The sequence below is a fragment of the Colias eurytheme genome, chromosome 11, assembly GCF_061535395.1.
Source record: "Colias eurytheme isolate Ceu_HAF_F1 chromosome 11, ilColEury1 Martin Lab GWU primary, whole genome shotgun sequence".
Taxonomy (NCBI): domain Eukaryota; kingdom Metazoa; phylum Arthropoda; class Insecta; order Lepidoptera; family Pieridae; genus Colias; species Colias eurytheme.
Window position 1 is genome coordinate 6,458,247 of NC_142990.1, and position 17,464 is coordinate 6,475,710.

The 17,464-nt window shown below is 32.2% G+C and overlaps 4 protein-coding genes across 5 annotated transcripts; all 4 read right to left on the reverse strand.

The window, feature by feature from the left end:
* Window positions 1–795: 795 nt before the first annotated feature.
* LOC149904649 (uncharacterized) lies at window positions 796–1,924 on the reverse strand. Its single transcript, XM_090107080.1, has 4 exons — window positions 1,920–1,924; window positions 1,743–1,824; window positions 1,054–1,158; window positions 796–960 (listed from the first exon to the last, which is right to left on the reverse strand). The coding sequence occupies exons 1-4, from the start codon at window positions 1,922–1,924 to the stop codon at window positions 796–798; spliced, it is 357 nt and encodes a 118-aa protein (XP_089963206.1).
* Window positions 1,925–2,876: 952 nt separating this feature from the next.
* Window positions 2,877–4,134, reverse strand: LOC149904650 (endocuticle structural glycoprotein SgAbd-5-like). 2 transcript variants are annotated; one of them, XM_090106945.1, is made up of 3 exons: window positions 4,028–4,134; window positions 3,488–3,627; window positions 2,877–3,143 (listed from the first exon to the last, which is right to left on the reverse strand). In XM_090106945.1, the coding sequence occupies exons 1-3, from the start codon at window positions 4,028–4,030 to the stop codon at window positions 2,930–2,932; spliced, it is 357 nt and encodes a 118-aa protein (XP_089963071.1). In that variant the 5' UTR covers window positions 4,031–4,134; the 3' UTR covers window positions 2,877–2,929. The 2 variants fall into 2 exon arrangements, with proteins under 2 accessions (XP_089963071.1, XP_089963070.1); XM_090106944.1 differs by lacking the exon at window positions 4,028–4,134 and having other exon boundaries at window positions 3,488–3,678.
* A 2,704-nt stretch (window positions 4,135–6,838) lies between these two features.
* On the reverse strand, window positions 6,839–9,391 carry LOC149904651 (endocuticle structural glycoprotein SgAbd-5-like). The gene is made up of 3 exons (XM_090107466.1): window positions 8,846–9,391; window positions 8,482–8,685; window positions 6,839–7,043 (listed from the first exon to the last, which is right to left on the reverse strand). Exons 1-3 carry the CDS (start codon window positions 8,998–9,000, stop codon window positions 7,004–7,006), a joined length of 399 nt encoding a protein of 132 aa, XP_089963592.1. The 5' UTR covers window positions 9,001–9,391; the 3' UTR covers window positions 6,839–7,003.
* Window positions 9,392–13,773: 4,382 nt separating this feature from the next.
* LOC149904652 (cuticle protein CP14.6-like) lies at window positions 13,774–17,113 on the reverse strand. Its single transcript, XM_090107081.1, has 3 exons — window positions 16,809–17,113; window positions 16,452–16,647; window positions 13,774–13,929 (listed from the first exon to the last, which is right to left on the reverse strand). Exons 1-3 carry the CDS (start codon window positions 16,961–16,963, stop codon window positions 13,774–13,776), a joined length of 507 nt encoding a protein of 168 aa, XP_089963207.1. The 5' UTR covers window positions 16,964–17,113.
* Window positions 17,114–17,464: the final 351 nt, after the last annotated feature.

The following is a 17,464-nucleotide window of genomic DNA, read 5'->3' on the forward strand; positions in this document are numbered from 1 at the left end:
TGAATAATACCGTGCTTTTAAAAGTGACGTAAGTTTCCTAAGTGTTCTGTTTTCGGCTATAAACATTAAACATTAATGTAATTTGTATTTTTGAACCTGACGAAAGACCGTAATGATCGGTATCGTTTCAATTTATGAAAACGAAACATTACTGGCTAATCAAGCATACGGAACATGTCTTTTGAGATTGTGAGTGATTGCTTCATAGTACAATTTGAGTGTCGATGTAACGTTAAGAACGAGCCTTGTTATGACAACTGGGGGAGAGGAATTCCTCTATCCTATCCTATACAAAAATAAGATTTGATGATTATTATGAACATTCACATGCGCTTTCATAACACTGGAATATCTGTGCCAGAATTTTTTTAAATAGGCGGGGCCAAAGATCGTGTGACTTTCACTTATAGGTTAATTATCACTTTTTTAACTATGTTACATTATTATAATTATTATTACAAAAAAATGGAATTCAACTAATTTTGCTTGGTAATTGTCAGCTACACCATGTCGCGACTCGGAACCGGACCGATAAGAGAAGATAGAGACCTACTTTAAGAATTTTACACATAATCGTACGCATAAATAACAATATTGTGTTACTATTGTTCATAAAAGTCATCTTTTTTATTTATCTTCCATAACGTTTAATACTTTAGCGTACTAATACGCTGGAAGCTATTTCGTGAATGTTTGTAGTGTCTATAAATAAAGTCACGACATAATAAACGTTACAACCTTGTATTCTTATAATTGACTTTTAAATAAAAATAGTTTAAATGTCATTACTTATATTTAAATTATATCAAACGAAGCAACAACTCTATCTAATTCATCTTCAGTAAAGCACAGTAGCATGATACAATAAACCCGGCGTCTATCCAAATAACTTTCCGTTCCAGTAGACATCAAATATTGATCTTCTTCAGGAGAATATCTATCCAAGTCTACTTTGCATACCTGTATCAAATTATGCGATTCGAAATATTAATAGATGCATTATAATATTATGCACAAAGTGAGCATATTTCATAATATTATGAACTCTATTACCTTTTTACCATTCTCGTCAAAACATACGAGTTCTTCGAAGTGGGCGTTCAGGTTTGATTTTGGATTATTGAAATAATTTTTTAGCTCTGAATATCGTCCCAAATGCTAAAAATAATCATTCAGACGGAATAATGTCATACCTGCATTGTGTTCATTTCCAATTTATTACTATCTATATAAAGCAGACAAATTCAATTATCGGTCAAAATTGTTATAGTTGTTATTCTTTCAAAATGTACTAATACATTAATTAGGTAATGTACTAAATTGGTCTATTTTTAAATGGTTTTTGATAGAATAAAATGCTCTATCTTATATAATACTAGCGGTCCGCCCCGGCTTCGCCCGTGGTACATATTTACGTTTTCTCTACATAAAAACCATCCTCGCACTTCAAGGAATATAATAAAAGAAGAATTATCGAAATCGGTTCATCCGTTCTCGAGTTATGCGCTTACCAACACATTTTGCGATTCATTTTTATTTATAAGAGAAGAAGAAGATGTATCTATTATATTATTTATTCTGAATAATGATGATCATTTTTACAGCTTCGTTCTTATTATAATAAAATGTATTTCTATAATTTTGCATAAGATAAGAATTAATAATGAAGATTAACAATGTTTTAAGACATTATAGATTTATCATTTAGAGAATATAAAATATGTAATTACACAAGTACATACTTCTGGATGAGAAGCTCCACTTTTTCTTATTGTATCTTGCGGAAACTCACTCGGGAATATCCTCCTTAACTCGACGTCTTCACTGAAATAATATTAGATAATCCTCTTGAATAATCATCTTAACGCTTAGAACAGACTATTCATTACTGTCAAAATTACTCACTAAGTATAAATTACGCCATTACTTCGTTTTATTAGCACTTGAAGGATCTAGAGACGAATAGAACTTTATTGTGGTTATTAAGGATAAAAGCAACGTCATTTGTACTTACAATGTAACCTAATAAGTAAAACCTATATCCCAACATTATATGGATTGGCTTTTAGCTTAACTCCAACCTGTTGTCACGCGTCCAACTGGTATTTCGAAATACTTATACGTAATAGCTTTACACGTTCTTTAATATAAATGCCATAAAATGTTTGTTTACGACGTGACCCGGTAATAGAAATATTATAAGTATTATACTTTATTTCGCTTCATTTGATAGAACACTTTTTTAAAGTAAGCATTCATAATTCGTATCTATTATACTATCTTCCCCGACAGACGTTTTAATGCCATAAAGGGGCAGCAGCAGGGCAGTTCATGTTTTATTTTCGTCTTTCCATAAGGACCTTCCCTATGCCTTTGCAAGAACTTTAAAAAATAGCCGGATGGTTGAGTTGTTTTGAGTTTTACGCTTGGCAACACATTTGGCGATTGATTTTTATTAATAGGGAAATTAATATCCTGACTAATATCGTATGGTTTGTGTTTTTACCTTGTTTGCATTTATGATGGTTTATAAAAGTGTTCACATTAAGTATATATTATGTAGAAATAGAATATAATATTTTCTTTACTAGCTTAGCTTAGCTTTTTAAACTATCGAGTTCTAAGTACTACGCATGTGATAAATTCTTAATTTTTTATTGAATAGTGAAACAAGTATCAGGAAGTACCTACTTATCTTTTTCTCTTCTCTTATTATAATGACAAAATAATATAACAAAAAGGATGATATAGATACTTACAATATAACAACAAACATAAGTATCTACAAAATATTATAAAACTATTAATTTAATAAAAAAAAATATAATATTATTTATATGACAACATTCTTATAATTTTATATTTAATTTGTCACACTCATACCATTCGTAGATGACGCTATTTTAAATTGAAATATTACACTTAGTAATTATTTAACAATTCTTCTATCATTGAATCTGTTCAAGTCATCATGTTCTACAGGTTGAAATCCATTTTCATCTGCGATATATTTCATAGCGTGATAGTTCCCTTGAGGATCCTTATAACGGTATTCTCCTCGTACTGCAAATTGACTGACACCAAGTAAATTGAGAAAGAGTCCGCCATCTTCATGACGATAAGTTCCATCTGACGTCTCGAACCTAGGAGATTATATTCTTTTTAATAATTATTGCATTCATAGACCACATATTTTTGTTTTATTTAAATGTTTAAATACCAAAAACAAATTGTACTGTAGAAATATTGATTCATATTTAAAAGCAATGCTCTATGAACGCAAATTTTTAAATTCTGGAAAATAATCATTAACAGTTTATTAAAGTTAAAACAATGCATTATGCCTAGCTCAATATTTAATTAAATCAAAACATTCCATGGTAATAGTTTTAACTTTTAAGCAAATACTCATGTATGAATTATGGATTTTACCAAGATGCTTGTTTTGACTTTTATTATGCCAAAGATTACCTACAGCCTCACTTACTCAAAACTGTATTGCCCGAAACCATTGTTGTTGTAAATATGTTTCTTCGCCAAATTGCCCAGTCCAAAGGTCTTTGGCCAATATTCGCTGACAGCCACAAAGAATATAGCAATAAAGCACCTGAGACGCGTACCTTTTACCTGTATGTGAATACCATATGTCAAGGTTAACGAGTCAGAATCAAGCATCATCTTATTAGAAATGGCGGCAAATAAAAAACGAATATGTTGTGTAAAGTTCAATGCGGATGCATTATCGTTTCTTTATATTACTTGGAATTTTTTCAAACCAGGATCCTGTTATGCTGATTTCAAATAAAAACTGAGGACATTTTATTTAAGTTTCCTGGCAAAAAAATATGCCTATTTCAATATAGGTAGGTATATGGATCAGTTCCAGAACAAGTATTATATTTGCATATCAAATTGAGACTGGATTATTTTTGAATCACCGACCACGGTACAGCCTATCAAATTGATTAAATTGTAATTGACCATTAAATTTGAATGGAACAAATTGTGGTTCTAGAATCCAACTCACCATTTTATAGTTTCTTCCCAATTGTTATCTAGTGACTGCGATATCGGGACATCTGCCCACACCTTATATCCAGTTCTATGAGTATATCAAGCCAGGACTTCATTCCTTTGCTGACAATGCTACACTAAAGCGACAAACAAGTCAACGACACCATAAAATATTACATTCGAAGTATTTTTCTATAACTATAAAAAATTAACGTATAAAAATCCGGTTCATATCCTTCAAGATGTATAATATTATCTGCTATAAATTAGAATAAAACATGTATGTTTGTATGAAACGCACTGAGTCAAATTAATCTTACCAATGAAAAATATGCAAGTGGTATGTTATTGATTTTTAAGTTGGCTACCTAATTCTTTATTATAATTATAGGTTCGTATGTCTATAATTGAAATTTTTATTTGCAATATAAGTATTATTAAGAACAAGAACAATAATTAGAAAGATAAGAAATTTCTTGTCAAAATTTGTATAATATTCACACAGGCAATAAGGCTATTTTCCTACGAGGTTAAAACGATTCCATAAATCTAAAGATAGTTTTATAGTATTTTAAACAAGAGTTCATTTCAACTCAAAGGCCATGGCCAAGAAATATATCACCTTATTTTAGAAAACATTTATTTATTCTGATGGTATTTTGAATAATTCGAGCAGACTTGCCCTTATCTCATATTGGCGACCCAGTAAAAAAGTTATAAAATCGATAGAAATATCGGTGATAAATTTTTAAATATTAGTTGTGATTTGTTTAGATCATTTTGCGCTTTCAATATTTTATATAGGTATTTAAAATTTTAGTTCTATAACACCTAACACGTACAAATCTCAAGAGCAAATCATCACGCCTCATCTTTTACATATTGCAAAACGCAAATGTAATCGTTTCAAAACATCTTAATAACTACCCTTTCATAATTCATAGGCGGTATTTCTTTATAATAATTGTAATGTCGTCATTATTGATCACATTTTGAATGCGGTTACAATACCTTTCTATAAACATAGCGACACCGGTTCATAGGTGAACCCAATCTGATTATCTGAATGAGTTACGTAGTTATGGGCAATATTATGTTGCATAATTATCGTATCTAAAAGTAACAATCATATATTTATAGTGCTCTATGGCATCTCTGCAGCTGTGATGAAAGCTTTGACCCATCGGAGTGTATTATTTTAGTAATAATGTTAAAAATAGTACAGTAGGTAGTACAGTAGGTAGTACAGTAGGTAATACAAGTGCTTGTAATCAAGCGGTTGGTACTAAAGTTCAATGCTCGCTTAACTGCATAAAATCGTAACTCGAAATGAGGCATCTATTTAAATTGAAGCCTGCAATAAGGACAGGCCGTAAGTGCATACGTCGCAATAGTAATAATACGCGAATGCAACTTGTAATATTATTTTATAAAAAAAACACTAGGCGCAAAAGTAAGAAGAAGAAGCCATACTCAATTTGTAATAATTTAATATTGTGTCAGATAAATAATTATTTCTTCTTCTTTTTTCAAGCGGCAATAGTTCTTTGAGGTTTCTAATTAAACTGCGCTCGTTTACCTATCATAATCGAAAATATTGAATTTTCATATTCTTGATTATTGTCATGTTCCGAAATTTCCATTTAAAATTAAATGAAACTATTAAAATCTGGTTTTGTATAACACGTCAATTTCTTAACTCCTACGTGGCTGAAGACGTGTGACGCAGCACGCCACGCCACGCCACGGGGCACGTTCACATAGAACGAGCAAGCAGCCTCGCGCGGAAAATGCTTCGCGAGTCTATTTACATATTTTTAAGTGAAACTTCTTTAGGCACGGTGAGAGTATACTTTCAAGGTCGCGTCATGGCAATACCGTTACGCCATGGAGTAAGGCGACGATTTTAGTATCTTTGAATCTTGCCAAAGAAGTTTCACTTCTGACACGTGTGCTCGGCACATACGCTCTTTTTTTATTTTGTATGATAATGCCGCCGCATGTTTCATTTGCGGACAAACCCGTGGCCAAAGCAGGTATTTATATAGCATGTTAATTTGGAACATGAGCTATTTATTATCACTGCCAAATAGTATTACAATATATTCAGTAGATATCTTTCCCCTGCAAGCAACAAACATACATACATCAATCTTCACTGTCACAAGCCTTACAAACCTAACATAGTTTATAATAATAGCAGAACTAACTTATAAACAATACATAACTTACACTCACCTCACTACTCACCATAATATTATAACTGAGAACGCAACACATATTTTGTAAGTGTGTATAAATTAAATCATTATCAAAGTTTATTTAAGAAAAGCTGTCTGCGGAGTGCTGTTATACCCGCTCCAATTGGTTTTAGCACTTTTAGCGTGATCACATACAACCTATAGCCTTCTTCGATAAATGGACTATCTAACAGTAAATTATTTTTTCAAATCTATTCCTGTGATTAGCGCATTCAAACAAATAAACAAACTCTTCAGCTTTAAAATTTTAGTGTAGTGATATCAAAAACTAGGTGCTTCATTTCATTGCTAATGCCCGAATAAAAAGTACTATAGTAATTATTAATGTAAAGATTTGCCAATTAGAACTCTACTCTGAGTTCTGACCCATATTATATCTACCTACTGTTTTTGCTTAAATGAGTAGCAAATATTCATCCACACAAAATTTCGTATTTAAGGCGTTCATTTTTTATTAAATAAAAAACTGTTTTAACATTGGTGTATGTATTTTAATGTAAATTGGTAGATATTATTACTGTTAAAAATGTTCTAACAAAAATAAGATATTATCCTAATATCAAAAATAATTTGAAACAATTTTGTAAAATTTAGGTACCTAAATAAATTGTATTTTTTTATTTTATTGTATGCTGCATAAAATTGTTTTAAAAAATAAATCATTTGTTCAAGATGCTAAGAAATCTAACTATTTCTATTTCTTTATTATAGTATAAAAAAAGTTTATCCTAATAAACTTGCAACAACACCAGCAGGCAGTGCAAAACTCTGAAAAGAAAAGTATATAATTCAATAAAAAATATTCCTTTGTACATAAAGCTAAATCTTTAAAATATTGTATACTAGATTTCCGCCCGCGGCTTCGCCCGCGTTTTCAAAGGAAAACCCGCATAGTTCCCGTTCCCGTGGGATTTCCGGGATAAAACCTATCCTATGTGTTAATCCAAGTTACCCTCTATATGTGTGCTAAATTTCATTGTAATCGGTTCAGTAGTTTTTACGTGAAAGAGTAACAAACATCCATACATCCATACATCCATACATCCATACATCCATACAAACTTTCGCCTTTATAATAGTATTAAGATATAAATAATTATATAATATTTTGTATTTAGATTGTCAGATTAAATTAATTGTTTATTCATTTAAGGGCCGATTTTTCAATGCTTGGTTAAAACTTATCCGTCCAATAAAGTATTACACGATAATATTAAAATGTCACGTAAACTGTCAAATACGGGCAATTAGAATACGTTTTTAAAATGGCAGTTTTATACATTAGGGTGCACTCACACACATCAGTCACCGTCACGGCACGTCACCGGACAGGATTAAAAAAAAATATGTATCAATAGTTCTAGTATGACTCTGTTCCCACACGACAGTCGCCGGCACGAAATCTATCAGTGACGTCACCGGTCAGGCACGTCAAATAATCTTTCCATACATGTATCATACTTTTATCCCCACTCACCCGGTGCCGTCACGTCTCAGTTCAGTCAGCGTCGTGCTAACGTCAATTGCTACACGTGCATTGCATTTTATCCGTCAGGCCAGTATCTGTTCTCTAGCGTGACACACGTCTAATCACTGACTAACCTGATGTATGTGTTCAATGATTCAGTCAAACCGGCGACGTGACTGACGGACAACATGACGGTGACTGGTGTTTGTGGATACGTCTCGTTCCATACATGTATCATACTTTTATCCCCACTCACCCGGTGCCGTCACGTCTCAGTTCAGTCAGCGTCGTGCTAACGTCAATTGCTACACGTGCATTGCATTTTATCCGTCAGGGCAGTATCTGTTCTCTAGCGTGACACACGTCTAATCACTGACTAACCTGATGTATGTGTTCAATGATTCAGTCAAACCGGCGACGTGACTGACGGACAACATGACGGTGACTGATGTGTGTGAGTGCACCCTTATTCGACGAAAAGTTTTATCCAAGGATTGAAAAATCAGCCCTTAATCTTAAAAATTAATATTAGCATTTAGATAATCTCTTATTAGTCAAGTGAATATAATTATAAATAAAATTTAATAATTAGTAGTGGCTTGCTTGCATAGATATTTCATTTGACGTGGAAGAGCAGATAGGTAACAAACATCCATCCAAACATATGTTATACTTATCAATTAATCCTCACAAACTACGAGGTTCATATTATTATAAAAGGAGCTACATAATACTTACAACGTCCTCGTCGTCTCTTCCGGTAAATTAGTAGGGATTATTACTTTATATCCATTTTCATCAGCTGTGTATTCTACAGTTTCTAATGTCCCATCCGGGCGAATGTAAGAGTATGAGCCTGAAACGGCTATATGTTCATCAGGTTGACCGGCATTGACCAGCGTACCAGTTTCCTCTCGCCTTGTTCCATCTGATGTCTCAAAACTTGAAAAAAATGCAAGTGAAAAATAAACTTGCAATTCCAATAGGTTTTTAGGTGTTCAATATAGGTTAAAATTTATATTAGGTTGAGAGATCAAAATAATTGAATAAATTAGGTACTTACTAGATTAAAAAAAGAATAAACAAAAATAGATTGTCATACCTGAATTTATAATTTCCACTGCCATCGTTATCGTTTTCATATCTTATAATATTTGCATATGCTGCTGATGCAGGATTGTCAGAGAGAGGTGCCGCAAAGATCGAATTCCACACAGTTACAAAACAGGCAAAAAATACAATATAAGTTGTTTGCATTTTGTCCTCCGTTTTTTATCAAGATTTGACACCTAAATATCTGGCTCTTTAAAATAATAACAAAGAAACAACGCTGATTGATGAAGACTAAAAAATAAAAGCTGACGAAATAGGCACAACATTCGTCGGCTATGTGAGCTTTTCATCTGAGTTACTTGTAACAACTGGTTCTTATAATATAGGTAAGTAATTTCATAGACCATGAATATTGCTAGTTTAAATCTTAAATCAAAACAAGGTTATTGAAAAAATACATTAAGTAATTAAGTAATAACGAGTTCATATTTTCCGCTTTGAGATCCAATTTTTTTTTAAACGCTATTAGAAAAAAAAATTAAATTTAGCGTCCTATCTATTTTTAATAAAGGAATTTCAGTTTTTGTATGAAAATTAACCAACTCATCATCATCTAACATCACCTATGTATAATGTTTGGATTCATGGAATTTAATGATCCCATTCATGGTTCATTGCATTGATCCTTAGAAAAAATCTAATTCAAGTTTAATTTTGTTTACTAATACAGCAGGTTATAGTTTATGTTTATACATTACTAGTAAAAGTTTTATACAAGGTTTCCGAGTAGTGGATTAATGGATCGTCATGTGCAGCTGTCACCTCCCTCGTCCAGAAAATTATATTCCAAACGGCTCAAACCCCAATTTTAATATAAAATTTATTGTTTATCAGAAAAATTAAGTTAGGTACCAAATTAAAATAAGCACATTAATTTAATAATTATTAATGAGGACGGATGGTTCAACGACTATTTATTTACATAATAACTAAAAATATGTAATATTAAAATCATCGACATTTAAAGATAAGCATAAGATATAAACACGTTTTATGAATTACTTTAAAAATCATTATTAATAAAACGTGTCGATGAGAGGCGTATACCCCTGAGGGAACCGATCACGGTTCATGAGATACAACCTGGAGACGTCTGTCTAGACAACGAAGTCTCAGTAATACCCTTTCAGTACGGAACCCTAAAAACCCGAGTCTAGATTTGGTCTAGATATACGAAATCAAAACACAATGGAATATTATAATTCACGCATTGAAAGTCGAAAAAAATTATGCTTCTTCCGAAAATCCACGAAGTAAAAAAAAACTAATCAACAAGAGTGAAGCCGGGGGCGGAAAGCTCGTTTATAATAATATAGGAAGTAGGTTCTTCTATAAAATCCTAACTTCTATAATTATACTAGCGGTCCGCCCCGGCTTCGCCCGTGGTACATATGAAAAATAGATGTTGGCCGATTCTCAGACTTACCCGATATGCACAGAAAATTTCATGAGAATCGGTCCACCCGTTTCGGAGGAGTATGCAGACTAACATTGTGACACGAGAATTTTATATATAAGATAAGATTTGTCCTCGCACTGTGCAGAAGAACTTAACAAGAGTCTGAAATCTATCTATACAATGAAACCCGTTTTCGTCCGTAATAAAAAACCGTTTAAAATTTTGGCGTATGTACTTTAATGTAAACTGGTAGATATTATTACTGTTAAAAATGTTCTAACAAAAATTAGATATTATCTTAATATCAAAAATAATTTTGTAAAATTTACCTAAATAAATTGTTTTTTTTTTTTTATTGTATGCTGCATAAAATTGTAATCATTTGATAGATAATTTAAGATGATTAGTAATCCAACTATTTCTATTTCCTTATCATAGTATAAAAAAAGTTTATCCTAATAAACTTGCAACAACACCAGTAGGCAGTGATTGTACCTGAAAAGGAAAAGTATATAATTCATTAAAAAATATTCCTTTGTACATAAAAATCATAATCTTTAAAATATTGTACATATATATATATATGTTACCGGAAATGTATGAAATCAAGGAATTGTATACAATTCCTAGGAAATGTGTACAATTCCGATACCATTTAGGAAATGTATAAAATATTGTTTAAAAAACTATTTAATGCATGCATATCCTAGGAAATGTATAATCTTCCTAGGAATTGTATACAATTCCAATATCGTATTAGGAAATGTGTAAAGTAAATGCTTTCTGTAATAAAACACGTTGTTATTTTTTTTATTATAGCTCTTATTGATACAATCGGGTAACAGTCATACAATACAATACAATACAAAATTCTTTATTTAACACACACATACAGAAGAAAAGAAAAAAAACATATAAGACAGATACAACATGTTAAATAGGCGGCCTTATCGCTTTCAAGCGATCTCTGCCAGGCAACCTTTGGATAGGATTAGTTTTAAGAAATCGAATGAGATAGGTGGTGTTTTAATTAAATACAATTAAAAAGAAAACAGACTAAAAATAAAAATAAAAAAATATATTTATACAGGTATAAATACTGATATTAATACATTATATTATATACATACATATATTAATACAAAAATATAGACTATAATACACATACTTACATACATGCAAATATATAAATATATATACATAAGTAAATAAATAAATAAATATATATATATATATATCTAAATAATGTATCTAAATATATGTCAAATATTATAGCTGATTAAAGAAATGGTCAAATATGAGTTTTTTAAATATGTTTAGTGATTGAGCGCGTCTTATGCTTATTGGAAGAGCATTCCACAAGAGTATAGCTTGCACATGAAACGAGTTATGGTAAAATTTGGTCTTGTGAGGTGGAATTTTTAAAAGTAAATTTTCAGAGCAGCGCAGATTAAAGTCGGTGCTCTCTCGAAATTGGAATTTTTCCTTTAGGTAGCCAGGAGTTTTAGGATTAAACAGGACACGGTATAGGAGTTGGAGAAGGTGGGTATTTCGACGCTGACGTATTGGTAGCCACTTGAGCTTTGTCCTGTATTGCGAGACGTGGTCATACTTGCGCAAGCCAAAAATGAAGCGTATGCAAACATTTTGGAGTCGCTCAAGTTTGTCCAACTGGATTTCGGTCAGGTCGGGATAACAGACATCGGCATAATCGAGGATGGGAAGGAGGAGGGATTGTGCAAGAGAAGTTCTGGTTGAGATGGGCAAGAAGTTGCGAATTCTCATGAGTGAATGCGATGAGGCAAAGATTTTCTTGTTGAGCTCATTTATTTGCGGTTGCCAAGATAGTGTTCGGTCAATGGTGACGCCTAAGCTTTTAATGCTATCACTGAATGGGATTATGGTACCGTCCACAGTAATAGGGGGTAAACTAGACCAGCCTACCCTTGATATGAATGAAGAGCTGCCGATAAGAATAGTTTTGGTCTTAGTAGGGTTTACTACCAAGCCATGAGATCTACTCCAATTCATGATCAAGGACAGGTCGTTATATTTTGTTGTTGCTATGGCAGACGGTAAATTTTCGAACGTGGACATTGTGTAGATCTGGAGATCATCTGCATACATGTGAGAGAAGGAAGTAAGCGAAAGAGAGATAGAGTTGATAAATATAGAGAAGAGAAGAGGAGAGAGGACGCCACCTTGTGGCTACTACTACACAGTAATAATATTATGTTCATCAATATTTTAAATTGAAATGGCAATTCCGAAGAGATCAGTGGTATTCTAGGTATAAATACTGTCTGTCCTTTGGTCTTTCCAGAAATAAGTTCAGCTTCAATGATATTATTCGATAGCTGTTTTACGATCATTCTAGTTCCATTACATAATTTTGGGGAGTTGAGATTTCTGAGTAGTATGATTGGAGTTCCAATTTTCAGACGAAGGCAGTGTAATGGCATTCCTGGTACTTGTAAAGAGTTTAGAAATTCAGTGAGGAAGTTGACACTTTCTTCAATAGATACCATCGTGTCGATCGATTTATATATTTTCTCTTCATCAGGTATTTTCTTCAGAATATTAAAATTGATATCGTCAACAATATTATTTTTAGTGGCCAAAATTGCTCTTTGAAATAACCACTCTGCATTAGTATAAATCTAGTTCTGAATAATATTTGGATAAATTTTGTCGATTAGTTCGTCTTCAGTAGTGGCTATATTACAGAAATCACTGTTAAGTTCAATGAGGCCGGTCGTTTGGTCAGTAGGATATGTACCTTCGCCGATTTGTAAAAGTATTTTAGCAAATTGTGCTGTTGTTTCATCTCTTGATAATTCAACTCTCATGTTTTTTGTTAATTGCAGTATTTGGACTTGTAGCCAGAGATGTGATTTTTTCAAGCATGCATTGATATCGTCTTCTGATGTTGTCTTGGGAATAACTGGAAGTGTTTGTCGAAAATCTCCTGAGAGTATGAGTAGAGCTCCTCCCATTATTTCAGAGTTTTTTCGCAATTCTTGTAATGTTCTGTCCATGGCTTCTATAAATTTTTTATGGGCCATGGTGCATTCATCCCAGATGAAAATTTTAGCTTGGTTTAGAATTTACCACGTCCAGATTTTCCTGAAATTTTACATACCGGGAATTGTTGTTCGGCTATATTCAATGGTAGTTGTAAGGCAGAATGGGCAGATCGTCCTCCTTCCATAAGTGTGGCTGCAATGCCAGATGATGCTAGTGCCAGTGCGATGAGTTTTTTAGCACGTATTTCCGCCAGTATTAGATTTATGAGAAACGTTTTACCGGTGCCTCCTGGTGCGTCCAAGTAAATAATTCCACCAATATCGTTATTTATCCGGCTCATTATAACGTCGTAAACTTTTTTTTAATTGTCATTGAGAGTTGTGAGCATTGTATTCAAGTAGTTGATTGATGTTGTAACTTTTTTCCTTCATAATTTCGTAGTTTAGCACACTAAAAGCATTTCTTTGTGGTGCTGGCATTCCAAGTTCTACTTAGGCTTGATTATTTATTGCTAAACATTTATCTTCTAAGCGAATGAGTGTTTCATTGAAGATCTCGTCATTGAATTCTATAGTCAGTTCAGGATTAGCTTGTCGGACTTGGTACAATATATCATCACTCATACTCCTTTTGAAAGAGTCCCATAGCTGTTTTGGGTTTGATGGGTTACATGTTGTTAATATTATAGGGAAATTTCACGAAAAAAACCCACAAATAACTTATTTCTATTTCGTTTCAAAATCGAGAGTTAATTAAACACACTATTAAAAATACTCACACGTGATACTTCTAAATAAAGGCTCACAGATAACTTCTCTTATTTTCGTTTTGAAATCGCTCGTTTCGCTGTTCAAATTAAACTAACTCTGGTGAGCGACACCGGGCTCTTATATATTCAGAGAGCTAGGCTCTAGAATATTCGAGAAAATTTGAAAATATTTTCTCTCTCACACCTTCTAGAGTATTCTGGTCACTATCGTCCGCCATAATAAAAGGTTCTATAGCGGTAGCATTTGTACTAAAAGCGCGAAATTTTAAAACCTAAATTTTTTAAGGTTTTGAGAACTAATTTGGATAACTAAAATTATGTCGCTTTAACTCCAAAATATAAGTTAGCTAATGACGTACAAATACACAAAATTTAATAACTTTATTATAGCATCAAATTAAATTTAAGACTTTATTGAAATTTGCTCGCAACGCTTTTGGAAATGCAACCCAAACAATCGTTGTCCTGAATGAAGTTCAAATATTCGATAACAGATGGCGCCACTATGTAGAGTTGGAAAGTTCCTTATATCTTTAGAAACACGCCCTTAGATTAAAACGGGAACTTTCTAGCTTCTGTAGCGGTAGCGTATGTAGTAAAGGCGCGAAATTTAAAAACCTAAATTTTTTAATATTTTGAGAATTAATTTGGATAACTAAAATTATGTCGCTTTAACTCCAAAATATACGTTAAATAATGACGTATAAATACACAAAATTTAAATTTAAGATTTTATTGAAATTGGAATTTTAAATTTCGCGCCACTACTACACATGCTGCAATGGCTCACAACTATGGAGACTACACACTATGTCTATTGGAGTGTAATATAGTCTCCGAAGTTCAAATATTCGATAACAGATGGCGCCACTGCACTTAATTTCCAAGTTGAAGGGTCGGAAAGTCCCTTATATCTTTAAAAACATGCCCTTTAGATTAAAACGGGAACTTTCTTGTTCGAGGGGGGATAAAGGGCTATCACACCACATAAGTCCCTTTATCGTGTCGGGACTCCTTTTTAAGTTTTATCGGCACGCACATTTTATCGACTTAGTTTTATTATATATATATAGATATAGATAAATAATAAATTTATAAAGAATAGAAACATTCGATCACGAAATTATGTGGGTTCGAGTCCCGCCTCGTGATCGAATTTTTTCTATTCTTTATAAATTTATAAAACACGAAGATTAAAAATGTAACCAATGAACACAATCAATATTAGATTAATTGTAATGGTGTCTAGTTTGACTTAAAATAATAAACATCTACCCTCACTTTTAAAAATGTAGTATATTCACACGAAATATAAGCGCACCTTATAGGGAAGGGAAGATATGGGTTAAAGAGTTAAATAAATAACATGATTATATTTAAATTATTAATTTTCAACAGTTTGTCAGTAGTGATAACATGTAAATTGATTTGATTTTTACGAAATCTCATAGATGGCGCTGTTTCAAATTTGTCTTTATACTACTAAATTCATTAAACTGTTTCTCTGCCCAAATTACGTAAATGACATAGTTTTTATTTTGTAAAGCTAGATAATAGCATGGCTTACTCGAAACCAACATTTAAACATGAGTCTTTAGATTGTACGCTGTCGTAGTACACGGAATATGTAAGAAAAATAAAGGTTCACAGCTCCTCCCGCGAAGGTGATATCATGATAATATGTTTAAACTATCCTCACCCGACCTCTTAGGAATATTCATGCAAAATTTGAAGTAAATCTATGCAGTACTTTCTGAGATTAGCCCGGAAATACATACAGACAAACAGACAAACAGACAAACCGACAAACAGACAAAAATTCTAAAAACTATATTTTTGGCTTCTATATCGATTACAGATCATGGATCAAGTATTCTTTTAAAAAAATATTCAATGTACAGTTTTGACTTTCCTACGATTTTATTATATGTATATAGATTTGCCTGCGACATATCAATATCTTAAATGTTTTACATTTCCGATAGCTATTTAGGAAATGTATAGATATCCTAGGAAATGTGTATAAAATAATTTATTTCACACATTTCCGTGCGATTTTAGGAATTACATACATTTCCTAGGAATTGTATACAATGACGGATTACATACATTTCCGGTAACATATATATAAATAATTATATAATATTATGTATGTAATTGTTTATTCATTTAAATCTTAAATGTTAATAATATTAGCATTTAGATAATCTCTTATTAGTCAAGTGAATATAATTTTAAATAAAATTTAATTAGTAGTGGCTTGCAGTTGCTTGCATAGATATTTCATTTGACGCGGAAGAGTAGATAGGTAACAAACATCCATCTAAACATGTTATACTTATCAATTAATCCTCACAAACTACGAGGTTCATATTATAAAAGGAGCTAGATAATACTTACAACTTGCACTGCCGGTAAATTAGTTGGGATTATTACTTTATATCCATTTTCATCAGCTGTGTATTCTACAGTTTCTAATGTCCCATCCGAACGAATGTAAGAGTATGAGCCTGAAACGGCTATATGTTCATCAGGTTGACCGGCATTGACCAGCGTACCAGTTTCCTCTCGCCTTGTTCCATCTGATGTCTCAAAACTTGAAAAAATACAAGTGAAAAATAAACTTGCAATTCCAATAGGTTTTTAGGTGTTCAATATAGGTTAAAATTTATATTAGGTTGAGAGATCAAAATAATTGAATAAATTAGGTACTTACTAGATTAAAAAAAGAATATAAACAAAAATAGATTGTCATACCTGAATTTATAATTTCCACTGCCATCGTTATCGTTTTCATATCTTATAATATTTGCATATGCTGCTGATGCAGGATTGTCTGAGAGAGGTGCCGCAAAGATCGAATTCCACACAGTTACAAAACAGGCAAAAAATACAATATAAGTTGTTTGCATTTTGTCCTCCGTTTTTTATCAAGATTTGACACCTAAATCTCTGGCTCTTTAAAATAATAAGAAAGTAACAACGCTGATTGATGAAGACTAAAAAATAAAAGCTGACGAAATAGGCACAACATTCGTCGGCTATGTGAGCTTTTCATCTGAGTTACTTGTAACAACTGGTTCTTATAATATAGGTAAGTAATTTCATAGACCATGAATATTGCTGGTTTGAATCTAAAATCAAAACAAGGTTATTGAAAAAATACATAGTGTAATTATAAATTAAGTAATAATGAGTTCATATTTTCCGCTTTGAGATCCAAGTTTTTTTTAAACGCTATTAGAAAAAAATTAAATTTAGCGTCCTATCTATTTTTAATAAAGAAATTTCAGTTTTTGTATGAAAATGAACCAACTCATCATCATCTAACATCACCTATGTATAATGTTTGGATTCATGGAATTGAATGACCCCATTCATGGTTCATTGCATTGATCCTTAGAAAAAATCTA

What these genes read in the sequence shown, in the direction of transcription:
- LOC149904649 (XM_090107080.1), bottom strand. An exon ending in GTGGAGCTTCTCATCCAGAA is followed by an intron (nt 1,159 to 1,742) that starts GTATGTACTTGT and finishes GATTATTTTTAG; the next exon opens with CATTTGGGACGATATTCAGA. An exon ending in TTGACGAGAATGGTAAAAAG is followed by an intron (nt 961 to 1,053) that starts GTAATAGAGTTC and finishes AATTTGATACAG; the next exon opens with GTATGCAAAGTAGACTTGGA.
- LOC149904651 (XM_090107466.1), bottom strand. Translation starts at nt 9,000, where the DNA reads ATGCAAACAACTTATATTGTATTTTTTGCCTGTTTTGTAACTGTGTGG. An exon ending in AGTGGAAATTATAAATTCAG is followed by an intron (nt 8,686 to 8,845) that starts GTATGACAATCT and finishes ATTTTTTTCAAG; the next exon opens with TTTTGAGACATCAGATGGAA. An exon ending in GAAGAGACGACGAGGACGTT is followed by an intron (nt 7,044 to 8,481) that starts GTAAGTATTATG and finishes TTTTCTTTTCAG; the next exon opens with AGTTTTGCACTGCCTGCTGG.
- LOC149904652 (XM_090107081.1), bottom strand. Translation starts at nt 16,963, where the DNA reads ATGCAAACAACTTATATTGTATTTTTTGCCTGTTTTGTAACTGTGTGG. An exon ending in AGTGGAAATTATAAATTCAG is followed by an intron (nt 16,648 to 16,808) that starts GTATGACAATCT and finishes TATTTTTTCAAG; the next exon opens with TTTTGAGACATCAGATGGAA. An exon ending in ATTTACCGGCAGTGCAAGTT is followed by an intron (nt 13,930 to 16,451) that starts GTAAGTATTATC and finishes AACCCAAAACAG; the next exon opens with CTATGGGACTCTTTCAAAAG.
- LOC149904650 (XM_090106944.1), bottom strand. Translation starts at nt 3,678, where the DNA reads ATGATGCTTGATTCTGACTCGTTAACCTTGACATATGGTATTCACATA. An exon ending in TTCGGGCAATACAGTTTTGA is followed by an intron (nt 3,144 to 3,487) that starts GTAAGTGAGGCT and finishes ATAATCTCCTAG; the next exon opens with GTTCGAGACGTCAGATGGAA.